The sequence below is a fragment of the Mercurialis annua genome, linkage group LG3 (genome assembly GCF_937616625.2).
Source record: "Mercurialis annua linkage group LG3, ddMerAnnu1.2, whole genome shotgun sequence".
Classification (NCBI taxonomy): Eukaryota; Viridiplantae; Streptophyta; class Magnoliopsida; order Malpighiales; family Euphorbiaceae; genus Mercurialis; species Mercurialis annua.
The window spans coordinates 61995523-62017265 of NC_065572.1; the positions used below are offsets into that span (position 1 = coordinate 61995523).

The window sequence follows — 21743 nt, forward strand, 5'->3', positions numbered from 1 at the left end:
TATTAGTCTAGGCAAAATTACAAGTTTGCCCTTGTGGCAATTTCGTAAATAAAAGTAACTTTTGCAATATTCGAAATTAAACTTTCTCATTAATTTCCGAATAGTATTTCATGAATATTAACCTCCAAATTATCATCTCGGGATGTCTATTTTATTTTATAATGAATTTTATTTATTAATTCTGCAGTCCAATTGCAGTCCGGCTAAAATATACTTTTTCGTCCAAAAATTCTCAAATTTATTCCTTGGACTCCAAATATATTAATAAGCTTCCTCGATTATTTAAATTCTCAATTTGAACTTAAATAATACGTTTCCTTAGTCCTGATTACTTAAATCCTGACGAACCCAGCGGTTCGATTTGAGCTGCATTGTTCTTTAAATTTCTGGACTGTTTTTCATTCAAATTTTATGAAATAAAATTCATAAAATTGAAGAGGACGTCGATAGCTTCGATTTGACATATAGATCATCGAATTCTGATGTCGGAATAGGAAGATATGAATTTTGGAAATTCGTCATTCCAAAATTGTCATATTATTATACTTATCCAAAAAAATTTCAAAAAAATTTCTTATGATTCCAATATTTTTATGGGCTTCCCTACGTATTTAAATTCTCCATTTTGAATTTAAATATCCCTTCTTATAATCCCGATCGTCCAAATTACGACATATATCTTAATTTAATAATTCAAAATTCTGGGTTATTACAGTTTCCTAAGATATTTACCTATCATTATCTAAGATATGCAAAATAAAGAAAGAAAGGAAAAGAGAAAAACCTTACCTCTTCTCTTCTCTTATACGTGAACCAACCTCATCACCACCACCTAAGGAATTCATCACCAAAACTTCTTCTTTTTTGAAGAAAAATAATCTTAGAGCTAAGGTAATCAACAAGAGGTAAGTAAGTGTTGGTTTTCATGATTCAATTTGGAGATATCATGGTTAGAAGTTCTAAGGTTTTGAGATTGCATTTGAGAATTTTGCTTGATGTTTATGATTAGGTGTTCATGGTTCAAATTTGAGCAAGTGGATGATGAATTATGGAGATAGGAGTGTTCGGCCATGATCAATGGTTAAGGGTAAGAATTTTTGAAATTTTTAAGTCTTTGATGGATGTATTTGATTGATGTTTTGGCTTGTGAATTTAGCAATAATAGTGAGGATAAGATGTTTGATAGATTGTCTAAGTTAATTATGGAATATGTGTTGTGTTTTGGTTAAGAGGATGAACTTATGGTTCGGCCATAAGTTTAAGGTGATGATAAAATGTTAGTTGCTGATCATAAGTATGAGTTTGAGTATATAGGACTGAATTATGATGAGTTTAGGATTGATTAAGATGGAATGCAAGTTTGGAGTAAGTTGCTGGAAATTGCAGAAAGTGAGCTGCAGAACAGCCACGTTATGGAGATGATATCTCGAGATATAGAGCTCTAAATTAAGTTCCGTTTATTGGTACAAAAATTTAATAATTTCTTCTAAATATGTCTAAATTTAAGTTTTTGCCAATTCGGCCTCTAAGTGGTCCAAACGAAGCAGAACATTAAGTTGCGCGTAGTAGTTCTGAAAACAGGACATGCCCTAGTTATTAACTTAAGGGCTAATTTCTGGCACCTTCGGGTGCTAGACTTAGTTCGAGACCTAAACGAAAGTCGAAAATGACATTTTGAACTTTAAGAATGTCGGTTTCATTTAGAGGTCGGACTATGTTACGATTAGCAAACATAGTCGACTACGGGGTTGATAGTGCAACAAGTTATGTAACTTGTTTAATCTCGAGTTTATGTGTCTATTGAGTTAGAATCTCACTCGAGATCTATATGATTTGTCCTAGGTTCGACAAGGCAACCTAATAGCGGACAAGGAGCTCATGGAGCTTACGCTATAGTAAACGAAGATTTTGGATAAGCAAGTCGTGAGTATATTTTACTTACTCGCATTATCGTATTAAAATTATGTTAAAGTACTACATGAATTGAATGGTTTTGGATTTATTTATTCGTATTGGACTGCATTACATTGGTTCGAATTGATTGGATTGGTTTTTGTCGTTTGAATACGACTTAATTGTTTTGAAATGGGTTGGGTTGGACTGTATTGTTTATATTGCTTTATGCATATCATGAATGTGTGTATGGTTTGCATTAGAAATGTGATCACAGACTCGAGTCAAGTGTAGACGACAAAGAATGAACCCAACTAACTGACAATGGGGCCTCTTAGAGGTGTGAATGTGTTGAGTGAATGTGTGGTGTGATTGGAGTGTGACGTTGTATGGTGTGACCTAGCATGAGATACCCCGGTTGAATTACCTCGGGACTCATGGCTAGAAATGGTATGGTGTGTTTATGGTGTGCATATACCCTATGAATGGAATGTGGTGTGAACTCGGTGGAATTATCCCGAGATTTGCATTGGAAGTTTTGTGATGGAGTGTGGTGTGAACTCGGTGGAATCATCCCGAGAAATTGTGTCTGGTTGATTTATCACAGACTTTGTGTCTGGTGATTCGCCCAAAATTTGTGATAAGTCGAAAAGGGAATACCTCCGTAAGACTAGGTGAAAACCTAGAGCGATATAAGTTTAAGGTTACGACTTGATTGAATCAAGTAATTGACTTGTGTGAATTGATTGAAAGCATATGTATACAAAATATTTGTGTTTGCTTTAAAATGATTTTAACGTATAGCTCACTCAGTGTCGACTGACCCTCCAACAATGTATGTTGCAGGTGTATGGTCTATGACACGACGAACTTCTACTTTAGTTCCAGAAGTCATTATGTACAGGAAGAATGAGTCAATTGCAGTAGGGCCGAGTCCTAGTCTATGTATGATTATTTGTCAAACGGTTTTCATGAATGATAAAACTCTGATATAAGTGTAATGTTTTGACTTCCGCTTTAAAATTGTTTGTTTTGACTGGTATGATACGAAACGGGCGGTGCTAGGATGTGAGACATCGTATGGTAAGACCCAGGTTCCTAATGTGACGTTTTCAGGTTTTGAAAGAGACATTTGTATACGTTAAAGTTCAAGGAGCTTTCAATGAAAACGTTTTGTGTATGAAAGATGATTTATATGTTTAAAGGTTTGCGAAAAATTTATGTGTATTTTTAAAGGCTTGCTACGGGTTTCGGAACTACCTTTCGCATTCTCTAGCGCCGGTCGCGGCTCGAGATTTCGGGACGTGACAACGGATCTGGCGGTTTCAAGTTCTAATCGAAAGTGTTTCAAAATCAAGACCCTCGCACGTAATGGGACTTTGCTCATCATTTGCAGCCCAAAATGGCAACCTCAGCGAGATTCACGACTTGAGTCTTTTCGTTTTCGAAGAATTTTTTACTTGTTTTCTTTGTTTCCTTTGTTGTTTCTTATGTTTTTTATAGATTAAATTTGAAAAGATTATATAGTTAAATCTTGTCATATGAATTTTTAAATTGTATTTTATTTTTAATCTAATGGACTCTAACTTTTGAAAAACAAAATCATAAAATGGGGGTTTAATGCTTTGTAGGTTACTGAACTATTATTTATTTTAAAAAGGTTGCTGAACTATCATTTTATTTTAAAACGGTTACCGAACTTTGATTTATTTCAAAAAGATTATTGAACTTTCAATTTATTAAAAAAATATACGAAACTTTGATTTATTTCAAAAAGGTTACTAAACTTTCAATTTATTTCAAAAAGGATACCGAACTTTCATTTGTTTCTGAAAAGGTTATCAAATATTAATTTTTTTGATCAATGGAAATTTTTTTAATTAAATTGAGAATTTATACACATATAGTTTATGTGCAAATAATTAATTGAAATTATCTCGTGTGATTCAGATGATTAAAAAAAATTAACTTTTGATGATTTTTTAAAAATAAAAAGATATTTGATATTCTTTTTGTAATAAATTGATAGTTTGATAATTTTTCAAAATAAATCAAAATTCAGTATCCTTTTTTAAAATAAATTAAAAGTTCAGTAATTTTTTTAAAATAAATCAAAATTCAGTAACTTTATTTAAATAAATTAATAGTTTAGTGATCTACAAAATATTTAACCCCATAAAATGGGCTAAAACCTAAATGAGAAAAAGGAAAAGTAAGGAATTGGGCAAGTTATTTTGGAAGGCAAGTTTTAAAACAAGTTGTTTCAAGTTGGTACCATAAGACAGATGCTAGTTGCCATTAATAACGTTTTCATTTAAAAATGGTTGGCCATTTTGGTCTTTACATATTTAACCTAAAAGACAAGTGGGCATACTATGAACAGTCTGGGCCAGCAGGATTTTGAGTGCCTAACTGTGCCATTGATGTGTTCGTGTTTAGGCGAGTACAAAAACTGAACTAAATAGAACCGTAAAATCGAACCGATTTAAAATTATAAGTACGATTCAATTATTTAATAAATATGATTTGACTAAATTTATAATTACATAAAATTTTGGTATTCGGTTTTTGGTTAGATTTTGAGCATTTTTAAATTCGAAAAAGCCGAAAAATCGAATAATCAAATAAAATAAAATAATAATATAAATTTATAATGTTTAGTTTTTATTCTTTTATTATAGTATATAATTAATAAATTTCATATAACGTATAAATATACTAATAAATATAAAAAAATAGGTTTAATAGCGTAAAAAGTACGAATTTTAGCGTATTTTCTATATTTAACAAGGAATTTTAATTTTGGTAAATTTAATACACCAACTTTGTTTTGCAATTTTAGCACAGAGCAATTTTCCGTCAAAAAATACTGATGCGGACGCCGAAACAGTAATTATACCCGTATACACATCAGGAAAATTGCTCGGTGTAGAATTATAAAAAAAAATGGATTTTCAACCGCACCGAACAAAAGGACTTTTCTATTTGATTTGATGGATTCCGTATTTAAAATTCGGTCTGGTTTAATTTTAATTTTTTTATAAAATTTTATTTTTTGGTTTGTTTGGTTCGGTAATCAAACCGATTGAACTAACTAATTGTACTATATAATCGGGTCCATTAAATGGTTATTGCCCTTATGGGGTCAAAACTGGATGGGCTTTTTTCATAAACAACCAACATTTGATAAATTATTACTTTTATACAGACAAGAGTTTTCAATATGAAAATTACTGTACACGCTGAAAATTATTACTTTTATACGGATCTATATATATAAGATATTCCAAGTCAAATCCTCATAAATGAATAATTTTCTCTCTCATCACAATTAATTTTTCTCTCCTCTCTCTCAACTCATCTCTCTCAGCTCGTGTTTGCTCCATCGTTTTCAGCCGCTACGTTCTCTCTTCCTCCGCTCCTCTATCATTGTTCTCATCATCGTCTCCGTCATCGTCTCCGCCAACGCCATCATCTCCTATGATCGTCGTCGTCATCAATTTTGATTTCAGATCTACAATTTATTCATTGTTCTTCTTCTTCTTTTTCTTTTTTATTTTCAGATCTACAAATTTTATACTGTTTTTTCACCATTAAACATGTATGAAGATTATATTTAGAGAATATAATGTTAATTATATGTTATGTAAAATAAATTTGTGGTTTAATGAAATAATTTTTTGTTATTTCTGTATTTTTTGTGTTTGGTTGTATTTCTGTGGTTTTTATTCTGCAACACAATTTGTTGATGATGGTTGATTGCTGAATAATTATAATGTTACAGTGTTGTTGATTTTATGTTGATTTTGTGTTGATAATCAATTGGTATTTGTTTGATTTTAACATTGAAAAATTTCTAGAAAAATATTGGTAAATTAGATAATTTTGACCGTGAAATAAATTAAAAAAAATAAAATTTAACTGAAATTAGATAATGATATGTTAGCATTATCATGTTGACATGTTGTTGATTTCTTGTTGATATTTTATTAATTGTCACCGTCTTTTAAAAATATATGTTCTATTTTATTTTTTTTATGTTGATTCCTTGTTGATTTATTGTTGACATTATGTTGATAAGTATTTCAACTTTTTTTCATACTAAATTTTATGTTGACATGTTGTTGATTCGTTGTTGATTTATTGTTAACATTATGTTGATGAGTATTTCAACTATTTTTCATATTTAATTTTATGTTGACATGTTGTTGACATAATGTTGAGAACATGTTGATTTTTCAATCATTGAAAGAAAAATAAAGTTTAGTCTTAATTTGTTATGTTGATGAGCTGTTGAAATGCTTTTGATAATATATTAATTGTTTATAACTTAAATCAATCAATGTTCTCATTTTACAAATATCTTGACAAAATTAGCATTAATTGTTAATATCGTGTTGACATTATGTTGATAACTTGTTAATATGATAGTAGTAATTCTACTAAACAACAACAAATGTACAAAATGTTTAAAATAAATAAATCAGATAAAGAAATTATCAGAGTAAGCAATCAAAATAATATGAAAAAACAACAACAATAATTCAAATGAAAAAATAAAATTATTCTTACATATAAAAAAAAATATTAAATATACACCAACACAATAGTTCACAAAATATTAAAATTTTATTTCACAGACAATATTATCTTATTTGTCAATGTTGAAATAAAAACAATCAGTTGATATCAACATAAAATCAACAACACTGTAACATTACAATAATTCAGCAATTAATCATCATCAACAAATCGTTTTGCAGAATAAAAAAAACGCAGAAATGCAAAAAAATGCAGAAATAACAGAATTTTATTATATAAAATCATAAAATTATTCTATATAACATGAAATAAGTATTATATTCTTTAAAGATACTTTTATACATGTTTAATGGTGAATAAACAGTAAAAGATAAACAAATTACAGATCTGAAAATAAAAAAAAAAAGAATAAAAAATTTCAGATCTAAAACTAAAAAGATAAAAGAAAGATGGCGCGACGAGAGAAAGGCGGAATGGCGAAGGCGGAACGGCGAAGGCGGAGGCGGCGGAACGGCGAAGGCGGAGGCGACGGAACGGCAGAGGCGAAACGGCGGAAGTGAAGGAGCAGAAATCGTGAAAATTTTCTTTCACAGCTCAAAAGAAATCGTGGAGAAGAAAAATGATTGAGAGAAATAAGAAAAATCGTATAAAAGAAAAGAATTTAAAGTAGAAGTTATCAAAGTAAAAAAATGAGGTAGGTAAAGTAAAGATTTGGGTTGGGCCGTATAAAAAAAAAGAGTGGCTGATTTTCTGTATTTCATATAAAAAGCCCAAACTGGATAGGATATTATGACATTATTGGGCCGTATTTGAGCTGCTGGCCCCTCTTTGTTTTTGGGTATTTGAAACAAATTTAGAATAAAAACAAAAAGACTTGTTAATATTTTTTTTCCTACTCTATTAATATTTGTACATTCAAAAGGTATTATTCTCTCCGTTTCAGTTTAGAAGTCTTATTATATTTTATTTAAATATTAAAAAATTATTAATTAATAATGTTTTTTATTTTATCTTAATAATGATAGTGAAAATTTTCATAAGTTTTTTTAAGGTAATTTAAAAGAAATTAAAAAAATTAAATGTAGAACTTTTTTAAAAAGAAAAATAAAATTTCTAAAATGGAACATCTCAAAATAAAAAATAATTTTTTTAAAATAAGATGGAGGCAATATTTTATAAAAATACACATCTATAATTGAAAAGTTTATATTTTTACGCTAATTATGAAACGTCTATTTTCTTCAACCTCTGCACGCTATAACCTTCTCTCATCAAACATTTAAATTGATTTTTTTTATATAAAATGATTAATTGCGAGCAACTCGGATTGTATTCTCATTCATCTTTACATGACAATAATGAAGATCTCAAAATTTTATAGATTTAGATTCTCTGTAATTATGGATTGGGATTTCCTCAATTTCAAATGAACTTGATGAGTTATATTCACAAATCTACACCATTTATTATAAAATTGAATTTTTTTATCTACACATTCATTACACATTCATTCTGTAATGAATGGAACATGAGTCATCAACTTCATTTGAACTTGAAAAGATCCCAATCTGAATATTATTCATAAAATTATAGATTTTTACTTACACTAGTGTTGCTTTACGTGTTTCACACGTACTCATTGTGCGATTTGTAAAATATTATATTTATATTTATATTTAATTAATAATTATTTCTATAATTATAAATTATATTTAAGTATAAAATCTTATAATTATTAATACAATAATTAATTAAAAATATTTAATTTTATTATATAAAAAATATCAAATGATAATTAAATTAGTAATTTATTAGAACTAGTTTATCTTAATTAGAATTTTAAATGATTAAATGATGATTAAAATGACATTTATTAAATATTTAAGGTATCTATTTTAGTTAGTAACACATACAATTATCTTGACATATTATTATAAATTGTTTATTTTAATTAGTATTCTAACTCTACTCTAACTCTAATTATATTGTAATAATTTTTTAATAAATAATTATATTTTTTAAAGTGAACAGAACATTAATGTAAATGTGTCTATCCCCTATCCCTATACATATTTTTATATACTAGTTTCGCATTACGTGCTACGCACGTGGCTCGTAGTGTAACTCATCAATTTATATATTAATTAAATTTACTATAATTATACTAATTTATTTTATTTATATACTATATAATACTTCAATTTATTAAATTTAGATTTTATTGACGTTGATAAAATTTAATTATAATTTATTACATTAATTATATTTAATATAAATATAGTTTATATAATTAAATTAATAGTATTATTGAAAGTTCATAAAAACATTAATAATTTAACAATTAATTTTTTAAGCCTTGTGCAAATTTAATGCTGTCTATTTTTTGCGGGTGAAAAGAATATCTAAAATTTCTAATTAATATATAAATAATATATAATTATAATTTATACTAAATTTGTAATATATTTGTCAATTTGAATATGAGATGTGAAATAATTCAATGAATAATAATAACTCCTATAAAGATATAGTACAAAAATTGGTATAATGTCAATTCAATTATTAGTTTGTATTTAATCTATAATCACCTTTATATTAGCTTAAAAAGAATTTGATTATTTTAAAACATTAAACAGAAAAATAAAATTTCAATTTCAATTAAAAAAGAGCATTTTGGTGAAGCCAATTTGCATTCCATGCAAAGAATTCCACTCCTTTTGCTTATGCTAATTACATTATTTCAATTCGTATAATATGTAATGCTATTTTACTATAATTAGGACTTTAATATTGTGTTACTTTTCGAGGTTAATTTTTTAATTAAATTAATTTCACTAATCCCTTAAAATCAAATTTCTTGTTCAAATCAAATACCAATTATATTCCTTTTTCAAATCAAATACAATTTAATTTATTAAAAGCAAGATTGTAGGAGATGTTAATACCAGTTATTCCTTTACATGTTTCAAACGTGGCTCGTAGTGTTACTCGTCAAATATTAATTATAATTAAAATAATAGTTAATTAAAAAATAATTTATTTTATTTATAGAGAATATAAATATCAAATATTAAATATTAATTAAAACATTAATTTATTAGAAATAGTTTACGTTAATTATAATTCTAAATGATAGACATCATTAATTCCTATTCAAACACAATCAAATAATTTCTATTTGCAAACATTAAATTTGGTCACCACACAAACCTTGTTCTATTAAAATTTTGCTTCCAGTTAGTATATTGCAACTTTATCCTATTCGGATTCTTTTCCAAATTGAGATTATATGTTAGTTATACAATTTTTAGAAACAATTAGCATGGGGAATTTTATTGAATCAAAATTACATTCCGTAATTGTGGCATCTAAGTTTATTTATAGCAAGGTGACAACAATTATAATCTATACTATATAAAAATTAGACTTTAGAATCTTACCTTATTAAAAGATATAAAACTTTACCGTAATTTACATCAATTAGTGATAAATTACCATGATTTTAGGAAATAATTAGAAAATATAGCCGAATCATAGTATTTCCTTATCCTAATAGTATTTTATTTTTATTAATTGTTAATTCAATTAGTAATAAGTAATGACCATAAAACCTGCTATTAAAATAAATTTGAAAGGACTGTTAGGTAAATTTGCTTGTCCCCCCCTCCCCCATCCGTGCTTTTATATATAGTACTAGCGTTTCGCCACGTGCTACGCACGTGAGCGACATTCACATGACCCGTTATATGTATTATATGTGATTTCAATACTTAAATTAAATATTTATTTTTATTAATTGGTGACATTCACATGACCCGTTGCATGTGTTATATGTGATTTCAATACTTAAATAAAATATTTTATTTTTGTTAGTTATTACAATTTTTTATTTAAATAAAAATTAAAATATGTAAATATTATTTATATGACCTATTATATAAACTAATTAGTGAAGAATGTTTATTACACCTCAATATAAGTTTGGATCAAGAAAAGAAGATATTTGGTAAGTAATTTAAGTGTTTTGGTTGATTAGGTTAGGATTCATCGTCTTTTTGGCAAGCAATCTGCTTATATTCGAAATTTGGTCTGTGTTGTTTATATCATAAGTGTAATATCTCGTATTTTTTTTTAAAATTATTTAATTATAATCGATGCTTTATAGCTGCATGCACAATGAAAATAAAATGAGCCCATTTTTTTATAATTTTTTATTTAAATAAAAATTAAAATATATAAATGCTATTTGTATGACCATTATATAATCTAATTAGTGAGGAATGCTTAGGAATGCATATAGCTGCACAACAAAAATAATATAATCCTATTAGCTTTTTATATTAGTCTTTGCCAATTATCTCTATATATGAATTTTGCAGTAGAGTTATACTATTATAAATTCACGTATTAAATTTTTAGTTAATTTATATTAGAATTACACTCCTACCTAAATATAACTACTTATACTTTTGGTTATTAAAATAATTTGAATAAATCATTTTTCTTGTTTTTCGTATTTGCAGTAAAGTTATGTGACTAACCCATAATTACATGGCTTAACCTGTTAATTATGATAATGTATAAATTGATAATATAATAAAGCTAATTGATAATTAGAGCCAACTAAGAATTTGATGAATGTGGGTTATTGGAGTTTGATTAGGAATATAGCATTCTAAAAACTTATACTGCATGGCACGTAAAATATAATTATATTATATTATATTGATCTTTTTTTGTTTTATCTTTTCAATTATAAATTATACCCTTAATGAAACCTATTATCGTAATTTTGGTTGTCCCCCCCCCCCTTCCCACATATAAGATAGTTATAGATAGATAGATAGATAGATAGATATAGATAATATTAGTTGTTTGCCACGTGTTACGCACATTAGTGATATTCATATGACCAATTATATATTTAATAATATTAGTCAGCTTGTTACTATCAAATAATTGTTTAAGGTTTTTTTAGCTTTTTCTCTGCACAAATAATTGAAAGTGAAATTTTCAGTATTTTCTCATTAAAATAAAAGCTTTGCAAGAGATTATGCAACAAAAAGCAATTAGGTTCATATTAACAGCAATAAAATCAACCAAATCATTTCCTATGGAAGAATTTCAAAGTTGAAGGTATAAATAAAGGTTTAAATGCACCAAAAGCGCCAATTTTTTTTCGTATTTTTAATATTTAATATAATTTTTTAATTTTGGCAAAAAAATTACATAAAATTTTACAAATAAAGACACCGACACCGTTTTGAATATAAACGGCATCATTTTAGATTAAAACATTACCATTTCAGATGTAAATGACACTATTTCTTAAAAAAAAACACGTGGTCTTAATTGTAAAAATTAGAAAGTTCATATTAAATATGTTAAAATTAAAAAATTATTTAAATACCAAAAACAAGCGAAAATTAATAATTTTTGGTATATTTAAATTTAAAAAGAACCTTAACTTCATTAATTACTGTTAATCTTATAGCTTCCAATAATATGGACGAATTACATCCCCTCGGAGGTTAATTATTCAGTCTTTCCTGAACCTATTAATCATTTAGGACTTTACCAGATCTTTATTCAAATAATAAAGCGACAAATCTAAACTATTTAATACTATGTTATTAAGATAATTTAGATAGTAAAGTTTCAAAAACCTAGTTGAGCTAATATGATCATCATTTATCAAAAAATTATTAAATATTAAATTATTTTATATTTTTATGTTACAATAAAATTCCCATTTCTTAACTTTTTGTGTTTACACATATGAGTGAAAGTTATATAATTTTTATTCTTATAAATAATTTGTTTATAGCACGTCTATGATATTTATGCGATGCATTATAGTCCTCAAACAAAATTCTATTTATAGTTTTATGATAGTCTTATAACAAATCACGAGAATTAGAAGAATGCAGATTGGGGTTAGGTTAGAAAATATAGAGCATGAACATATTAAAACAACTTACTCAATTAGCCGGGCAATATTCTTTTTTCCATGAGAACCGGCTTGAAGAAAACTGAAGATGCACGAGAGATAAATTTTGGATAAGTTAGTTTCCAATTATCAAACATAACCATCGGCAAAAACACTTATGTTGTTACTACCAACATTTTTCATAAGATCATAAATTTTTGTATAAGGGAACCAGCAAATGTAATAATTTAAAGTAAAGCATAGCATGTAGCTCTTTTATATCAGTGTGACAAAAATTGCACATTGATTTAAAACGATGAAGAAATATAGTCGAAATATCTCTAGAGTAAGTTATAATGATGAAGGAATTAATTACTATGATGAAGGAATTAATTACTATAACATGAGCATGTCAGTTTTCTATTTAAACTATTATATCTGAATTGGAAAATTCTTACCTAGACCCGGTCTATGAAAAATTCATGGACCCATCCAATAAGATGTTAGAGAAATGAGAAAAAAGAGAAAATAATAAGAAGAGAGAGAAAATTAGGTAAGAATTTTCCATCTGAAGGGACTCCTACATAACTTGTATGATTTGTATTAGAGTTTGAATAGAATGAATACCTTACTCGTTGAACTATTATATTGATTAGACTTATATATAATTTATATGCTTTGTGTTAGAGTTAGAATAGAATACCTTAATTTTTGAATGCTTTATATTAGGGTTAGAATTAGGGGTGAGCATTCAGTCGGTTCGGTCGAAACCGAACCCACACTCCCTTAACCAAATTAATTATTCGACCGAATAGTCTTAACTGAACCGACCGAATAAGAATTTTTAACCGAAAACCGAAACGACCTAGTAAGAAATGAAAAAAATTTGAAAACCGAACCAACCGAATAGATCGGTTAATTAGGTGGGTTCGGTTAAAACCGAAAATTATGAGGAAAGATTAAAAAAAATTCAATAATTCGGGTAATTCGGTCGGTTTGATTAATTTGAAATTCAAACTAAACCGATAATCGAATAACCAAATAACCAAAATTTTCTATATTAAAACCGAATTAACGGAATTAACCATTATAGCAAAACCAAACCGACCGAAATTCATTGGTTCGGTCGGGCAGTTTCGGTCGGTTAATTCGGTCGGAAGATTTTTTTGCTCACCCCTAGTTAGAATCTTTTTCACCTTTATATTCACTTCGTATTATTAAAGGCTAACATTGTAATTTTTCCTCCCTTTACACTTATAAGATAATTGTAGATATGGTATAGATGTGTAAAATTGATAATACTTTCACAATAGTTCTACAGTTAACAGATATGTGATGAAGGCCTAATTTGAACAAAGAAAATCTTGAAGGCTTCATGTGAACCATCCAGAGGCACAGTTGCTATGGGCCGAGTCTGACTGCACAAGAACATAAAAGGCCGATCCAGTTGACATTTCAGCCAGGATTCACATTTATTCTGGAATTAACCATAAAATTATCCAAATAAATTATTTGGCTTTTAAAAATTCATTTTAAATTCATTTTTTTTCTTTTATTTACAAAATATATATTTTTATTTTTATTATAAAAATATATCATAGTCGCATATTTAATATCCAAAATATACATTGATGATCGTCTTTGATACATTCGATACATATTTAATAGTAAACAGATAAAACAAAAATTTCAAGTGCTAAGTGAAATTTTAATAGCGCGGAGTGAAAATTATTTAGTAAAAAAATATTTTTAAAATTGTCCATTTTAGGTCATTTTTGTGATTTTTCTTTATTCTGTTGCATTACTTTTGGTTTTAATTTAAATATTAAAAGTATATAATAACTCTGATATGTTACAAGATAAATCTATTTTTTATTTAATATTACCTCTTAAATTAAAAAAACAAAAAAATATTATATCTGCTTAAATCAATGCACTACTCAATCGCTTTTTCTAATAAAGGAAAAAAGAATTTTGTTTATGTATACTTTTATTTAGGCTTAAATTTGCTTGATTACGCTTGAGTAATTATTATTTAAATATAGAATGATATTTTTAAATGAGATTTTCTAAATAGACTTTATAAATCACTTGAATCCTTTTCTTAATTTGAAGATGAATAAAACATGATCTTTAAATTATAATTTTTTTAATCTTTTTTATTTGACATTTGTTACATGACTTGCTTATAAGTTATAATAAAAAGATATTTGACCACCTTTTCAGTTTCTATTTTAATATTACATAATAGAAGAAATTTTTAAATAGATTCAGTATAATACGTCATCCGTAGACTAATCCTATCATATAATAACACGTTATTAAAATGATGACAATCTTGTAATATTACTATTCAAATGTGTAAACAAATAACAAACGAATTTACAAGATAGCCATCATTTTAATGACGTGTCATTATGTGATAGATTTACTCTACGGATGACGTGGTGGAATGAGTCTATCTAAAAATTTCTCTACATAATAAATTTTTTTCCTATATTAATTATATGGCTTAATGCATTAAAAACTCCAGATCTTGTCCAACTTCATCTCAATACCCAAACCAAAATGATTTTGTTATTAGAAAAAAGAAATAGTAAAATTTGAAATAAATTAGATAACTTTACTCATAGTTGTAATATTCTATTAATCAGATGAAAAATGCAGATCTGGTCATTAAAATAAAAAAACATTTGATTCAGTCCTCAGAGTCGGAGCAGCTTAATAATGTTCGATATTATTTTTAAAATCTATTTGATACGATTAATCATGAATTAACGGATTTTTCGCTATAATTTGACCTCAAATTAAGAAAAAATAATATAAAACTAAATTAACAAGAAAATTGAACAAAATCGATTTAATTTTCCATAATTTTAATTTTCAGTATAAAGTTTACAGTAAAATACTATTCCTTTTCAAATAAGAATTTCATCCAAATTCATTACTTATTTTATTTTTTTATCCAAGTGTCTTTTTTTCCAATTGAAAAACCGACTCAAAAAAGAAAAGCTGACCTCCCAATAATCAACGAACAAAACACATGCCACGTAACAACAACAAGCAGATTGCGCCACGTGGCAAACATCACCGGCTTTATATGAAAAAACAGCGTGTCACACTCGTAATCCATCGCATCTAAAACTCTTTCACAAAAGAAAATTGACAATAATACCCTCAGATATTCCTTCCTTGTTGCAGTCTACCTTTTAACATCTCCATCTTGCTAATATAAATACACAATTTAGTACTTATTTATTTATAAATAAATTGATCAACCAAAAATAAAAAATTTAATTTTTTAAAAACCCTCGCGTACGGAGACAGAGATCGCATAGTAAGAAGAAGATGAAGGTTATTATCAAGACTTTGAAGGGCACTACGTTCGATATTGAAGTGCAACCGGAAGATACTGTAAGCGTCTAATTATCTCTGTTATTCGTAATTTTTTTTTTACTTTTTTTAAGTTTTTAATTTTGTTTTGTGAGATTTTGTAGATTTTAATTTCGTTCGACTAGGGTTTTATCAGGTTTTTAGTGCTTGATGAATTTGCTGGATTTTAGGGTTTTCTGAAATTTGGAATTAGCTGAATTGTTTAGTGAAGAAAAAGTTTATTGAATTTCGTAGACTACATTGGTAATTATGTTATGTGCTGTGGTATATGGAGAATTGTTGGAGCTGTTTTAAAACTGAGGATGTTATATTTTCGAGTATAATTTGCTTATAAAGTGCAGTCGTTTTAATCAGTTACACATATCGCTTGCTTACTGAGCAAGATTGAAAATTTAAATTTTAAATTTTTGTTTGTTCAATTAGGGTTTAATCGAATTCTATCAAAGGGACTTTCGTTTGCTATTTTCGTAATTTGAATATGAAATTACATTGAGATACTGGTAGTTGTTGTTATGCTTGTTAACTGCTCGATAAATTTGCTGAATTTAGAGTTTTATGAAATTTTAAAATTGTGTTGTAATTTAATTAGCTGAACTCTTTAGTGAAGACAAAGTTCTAATTTTGTGGACAATTAGTGTGCTGTTACATTGGTAATAAACTTGTTGTAATGAAGCAAAGAATGTGCTGAGGTAGAACCACGAATTTGCTAGAGGATCAGTCAGTTATTGTGAATGTTTTGTTGGGGCAGAAACATAATGGCTTTTGAAAACTGAAGATACGTATTATATTTTCATTTATTATTTGCTTTAAAACTGCATCTGTTTCAATCAGTTCCACATACTGATTACTTACCGGTCAAGGTTCTTTCAGTTGTATGCTAATTTTGTATTCTTTAGTTATGTTTAGCATAAGTGGATTCCTAGTGGAGTTCCTGGTAAGCCAACAATGTGATATAATCAAGAATTAAATTGAAATTATGTTTCTTGAATACTATAGAACTGGGGATGCATAATAAAAATAATCTTACTAAAAATTCATATGTAAATGAAATGAAATCAAGTTTAGAATTGAACCAAATACTGTGTGCATGCCCTTTGTTTTTTCCCCTTTTGTATCCCTTAATTTGATTTATCACTAGAGTGATATATGTAACTGCTTTGTCCAGGTTGCTGATTTCAAAAAGAAAATACAAGCTTCTCAAGGGGCAGCTATTTATCCTGCTGGACAACAAATGCTTATATATCAGGGGAAAGTCCTTAAAGATAACACAACAATTGATGAAAATAAGGTTGCTGAAAATAGTTTTGTCGTGATCATGTTGACAAAGGTGCGATCTGCTTTTATGTTTTGGAGATCTCATTTATTCTCGTTATTAATTGTGATGTGCTTGCATGAGTTGTTTTGGTATTGATTGTTTTTATATTTTAACACTAGAATAAAAGCTCAGCGGGAGAAGGTTCAACTGCTTCTGCTACTAAGGTAACAATATGATAATCTTTTGATGATTTTTATAAAATTTCCTAACAAGGGAATGAAGCTTCGTGGTTGCACATAGCTTTGCCCTTGTTTGATTATATCTTCTGTGATTTAAAATCGTTTGCTGGTGCATTTTTTTCCCGCTTTGCTTCTATATGACCTAACTTTGTATGCAGGCACCTCAAACAAGTGTACCGGCAACAACGGCTCCCCAAGCTGTTGTACCAACCGCAGCACCGTAAGTCGAAGCTCATTTGCTTTTTCAAATTGAAATAATTTTTTTTTGATTTTAGAAGATATTTAAACGCATTATTATTGGGATTTTGTTTGTTTGTTTCTTGATCTCTCAGTCCTGCTCCTGCTCCTACAGCTGCTCCTACACCTGCAGCCTCTCCTGCAGCTGCTCCTCCCTCAGCTGCACCTGCTGCTGTTCCCTCAGCTGCACCTGCTACTGTTCCCTCAGCTACTGCGGGGTCTGTATTTCTTTCAATGAGTTTAAAATGATTCCTGTTTCTATGGCATTGCTTTCTAAAATTATAAATTATTTGCTGCATCAGGTCAGAGGGAGATGTTTATGGCCAGGCGGCATCAAACCTGGTTGCAGGAAATAACTTAGAGGGTGCAGTTCAGCAAATTCTTGATATGGGTGGGGGAACTTGGGATAGGGATACTGTTATTCGTGCTCTTCGTGCAGCATTCAACAATCCTGAGAGAGCTGTTGAATATTTATATTCTGTATGTATTTTCCCCTTGATTCCAAGCTATCTTGATTAGCCATAAGGAGTTGTTTTTTTCATTTCACCTTGTTTAGGATTGCTAGTTAGGAAAGAGCTGAGTCCACCAAATTCTCTTACTGGCATTTTGTAGTTTTCGTCATGTTGATGCCTATGTCTTGGTTTCTAAATAGTTCTCTTAAAACTCCTTTTTATGAACTGTTTTTTGAATGTGTGGTCTTACTTGCTTTTGTATTTGTTCTTAAAAGGGAATTCCTGAACAAGCTGAAGCTCCACCTGTCGCTCCTGTGCCTGTGAGTGGGCAAGCTGCAAGTCAACCAGCCCAACCTCAGCAGCCGGCGCAACCAGCAGCCGCCGTTCCTTCTGCAGGACCCAATGCTAATCCTCTAGATCTTTTCCCTCAGGTTGTATGCTCAATTGAAGATCAAATGCCGATTTTTTTCTAATTAGATGCATTTTGCTACGTTTTTTTTTCTATTTCTCATCTGTTTTATTGGTTTGCTTATTTTTATTTTTGTTAGGGCCTTCCCAACATGGGTGCAGGTGCCGGTGCCGGTGCAGGTGCTGGAACTCTAGACTTCTTGCGGAATAGTCAACAGGTCTCACATCCAAAAAATTGTGTTTATTTATTTGAAGCCAATTCACTGTCAATGGTACTGAACCTTATTTTTCTGTATTCATTATCAGTTCCAAGCATTGAGAGCCATGGTGCAGGCCAATCCACAGATATTACAGGTTAATAATAAGCCTTTTAACCTGTATATATATCTGATAAGTTTCTCTATTTCTCATATTTTAAGAGGGCTTAGTACTTAGTAGTAACCCTTTTTTGCAGCCTATGCTTCAAGAATTGGGAAAACAAAACCCTAATCTCGTGAGACTTATTCAAGACCATCAGGCAGACTTTCTTCGTCTCATCAATGAACCAGCCGAAGGTGAAGAGGGGTAAGCAAGACTTATAATTGATTGTTTATTCAAAGTAAGCAAGCATGCATCTTGTGCTCATGTGTTAGTAATTGGCTGTAGAAACATCATGGGGCAGCTAGCTGCAGCAATGCCACAGGCAGTAACCGTCACACCTGAAGAGCGTGAAGCCATAGAACGGGTATGTTCTACTTTCCTTTAAAAGAATATTATCTTGCATTTAAACACTTTTGGAAATAACTTTGACAGTGAATCTTAAAGATCGAATTTTATCTCGCATTCGACTTGGTGATGGCTTTGTTGAATATTTTTGTTGCATTTTATGCCTTGAATGATTTATAAATGGTGGTTTTGTTTTCAGCTGGAAGCAATGGGGTTTGATAGGGCACTGGTATTAGAGGTGTATTTCGCATGCAACAAGAACGAGGAGTTGGCGGCCAACTACCTATTAGATCACATGCACGAATTTGAGGATTGATTTTGATGAAAATAGCGCTGAATCCTTCTGCCCTAGTGTTCAGAAGAGGGGAGAAGGTCGGGTTTTTTTTATTTTAATTTTTAAAACTATTGTTTCTTTTTTCTATATTATCATCAACTTCATATTATAATCAAGTTTGAAGGCTGGAATTCTATAATTTGAAGTTTCTGACAAGGAACAATCTGTAACATTCTCATCCCATGCTCTTTCCTTATTTGTTAGGATCTTGGATACTTAGTTTTAATATACTTGATTGTCTCTCTTTAATCTGCTTGCAGTCTTTACTTTGAAGTACTTTTTTTTACGGAAGTTTTCATTTAATAATAAAAATTTAATTTGCAACATAAACTTTTATTGTGGATTTTTCTCTCTTTTTGTAAAAAGATCCGACGTGTAGTAGACTGTAAATTTGACATGGGAAGAAAATATAATATTGTCTTAGTTTAATTGTTATCACCATTAAATGATTATTATTTTTATGTTTTTTTTGTTAGATCTCTTATGTTGGGTTCTTGCCCAAATAATTCCCCTTAAAGAAAATATTCCCATTTAGTGCCTGTCCTCCGAATCTGCAATTGTGAATTCCGGATTCATGGCTTAATCACTTGATTAGTGACTAAATGGGAATATGTTTTTTTTTTATAGGAATTATTGGGCAATAACCCCTCTTACGTCCACTGTCTCTATTGCCATAGCGACTGTATCCACCGGCAGTCACTTATAATTAGGCTTGTGCATAGGTTGATTTAGTTTGAAATTGGCTGAAATTGACCAACCGGAATTTGCAAAATTTTAAACCGAATCAAAGCAAATTTTAAGTTAACACCGCATCGAGTTGAACGGAAAAACTCCGGTTTGGTTCGGCTAAAAATTGGAATTTATTCTTATTTTAGAATTAATCTAAATTTTAAAAATTCTTGTCTAATAATGCTATATGTCTGTTATTAGTATATTTTTATCTATAGTAAGAAATTTATTAACTTATTTGTTATGTACAATTAAAAAATCAAGACTAAAAGTGTAAACAAACATATTTATATTAATCTTTTTGGAAAATTAATTTTTAAAATTTGTTGTTTGATTTTTCGGTTAAATTGGTTTTAAAATGCCAAAACCGAATTGAAAACTAAATCAAAGTTCTATGTTAATATAATTGAACCAAACCGCATTAACTAAAAATTAGACTATTATAAAAATTTCGGTTTGGTTCGTTTTTGCACACTCCTACTCATAATCATTTTCTCGTCGTCATCCGTAGTAGCAACAGAAAACAATCACTGCGGACTACTTGACAATTGTGATATCTTTGCAGTCTTTACTCTGAATTATTGTCAAAGTAATTGAAAATTGAATGCTAAACTTGAATGCTAGAGTTAAATTCAAACTCATAAAGTCGTTTACAAATATGAAAATAAAAGAATATAAGAGCTTTTAAGCTTTTTTGCAGGTAGGCGGTGTCAAATAAAGTTGCATTTTTTTTCTCAATTTGATATATGATGTAATAATAAGTTGACATGACACTCATTCATTGGTATGATTTTACTGAGTTGGAAGTCATTCTTTGCTGTCACATCAGCATATTATGACATGGTGTATCAAATTGAGAAACGAATACAACTTTCTACATACATTTGACATATTTTAAAGTTCGTGATTTAATTGATAAAATAAATATAGTTTATAAATTTATTTAACATTATCCCTATATTTAACCTCTTGAAATCATGTAATCCATATTTGGTGCATTTGATTCCCGGATGGAAAATATCAATTGCCATTCATCTTGTGCTCGTCGAGCATAGCATGATGTGCTCGGCCAGCATAAGCACCAAGCACAAAACTGCAGCCTACTCGGCGTGCATGTTGGTATAGTTAGAACACGTTCATGACCTCCGACCGCTCGCTTTATAACTTCCCATTTCTTCTTCACTATGCCTTTGACAGTTATGCCTCAAGTTCAAGAGAAAAATTATAACCCATGTTGCATGAATTTCTCTTTAACTGGTTTTGCATGACTAATTTCTATTTACTCATGTTTTTTTTTCCTTTTAAGTTTGTAATTGTGTGCGTTTGATTAGTAATAGGCCCCTATCAAAAAATCTAATTATATATTCAACAGTCTGAAAATAAAGTAATTATTTTTTATTCTCATGAAGGATCACATGCATTGAACTAGTACACCAAAAATCCAACAATGTTATACTATGCTAAACACCGAACTTTGAATGTGTTTTGTCTTTTTATTTTTCTCTTGGTGGGCTGGGGAGAGAGTTTAATTTTGAGTATTTTCATTTTAATTAGGATTGTGAATTAAGATAAAAAAAAATACATCTTCATCTAATGTAAATGTATTTTTATGATCCTTTATGCTATA

At 29.0% G+C, this 21743-nt stretch overlaps 1 protein-coding gene and 1 long non-coding RNA gene across 4 annotated transcripts; both read left to right on the forward strand.

Moving 5' to 3' along the window:
- Nucleotides 1-766: 766 nt before the first annotated feature.
- Nucleotides 767-3334, forward strand: LOC126674662 (uncharacterized). 3 transcript variants are annotated; one of them, XR_007639591.2, is made up of 4 exons: nucleotides 767-905; nucleotides 1010-1087; nucleotides 1843-1923; nucleotides 2740-3334. It is a non-coding gene; the product is annotated as an uncharacterized LOC126674662 (long non-coding RNA). The 3 variants fall into 3 exon arrangements; XR_007639589.2 differs by having other exon boundaries at nucleotides 1010-1923; XR_007639590.2 differs by lacking the exon at nucleotides 1843-1923.
- A 4175-nt stretch (nucleotides 3335-7509) lies between these two features.
- On the forward strand, nucleotides 7510-19636 carry LOC126674488 (ubiquitin receptor RAD23d-like). Its single transcript, XM_050368939.2, has 13 exons — nucleotides 7510-7516; nucleotides 15662-15778; nucleotides 16923-17084; nucleotides 17192-17236; nucleotides 17410-17471; nucleotides 17584-17706; nucleotides 17791-17968; nucleotides 18216-18371; nucleotides 18489-18566; nucleotides 18655-18702; nucleotides 18803-18912; nucleotides 18994-19072; nucleotides 19253-19636. Exons 2-13 carry the CDS (start codon nucleotides 15713-15715, stop codon nucleotides 19367-19369), a joined length of 1224 nt encoding a protein of 407 aa, XP_050224896.1. The 5' UTR covers nucleotides 7510-7516; nucleotides 15662-15712; the 3' UTR covers nucleotides 19370-19636.
- Nucleotides 19637-21743: the final 2107 nt, after the last annotated feature.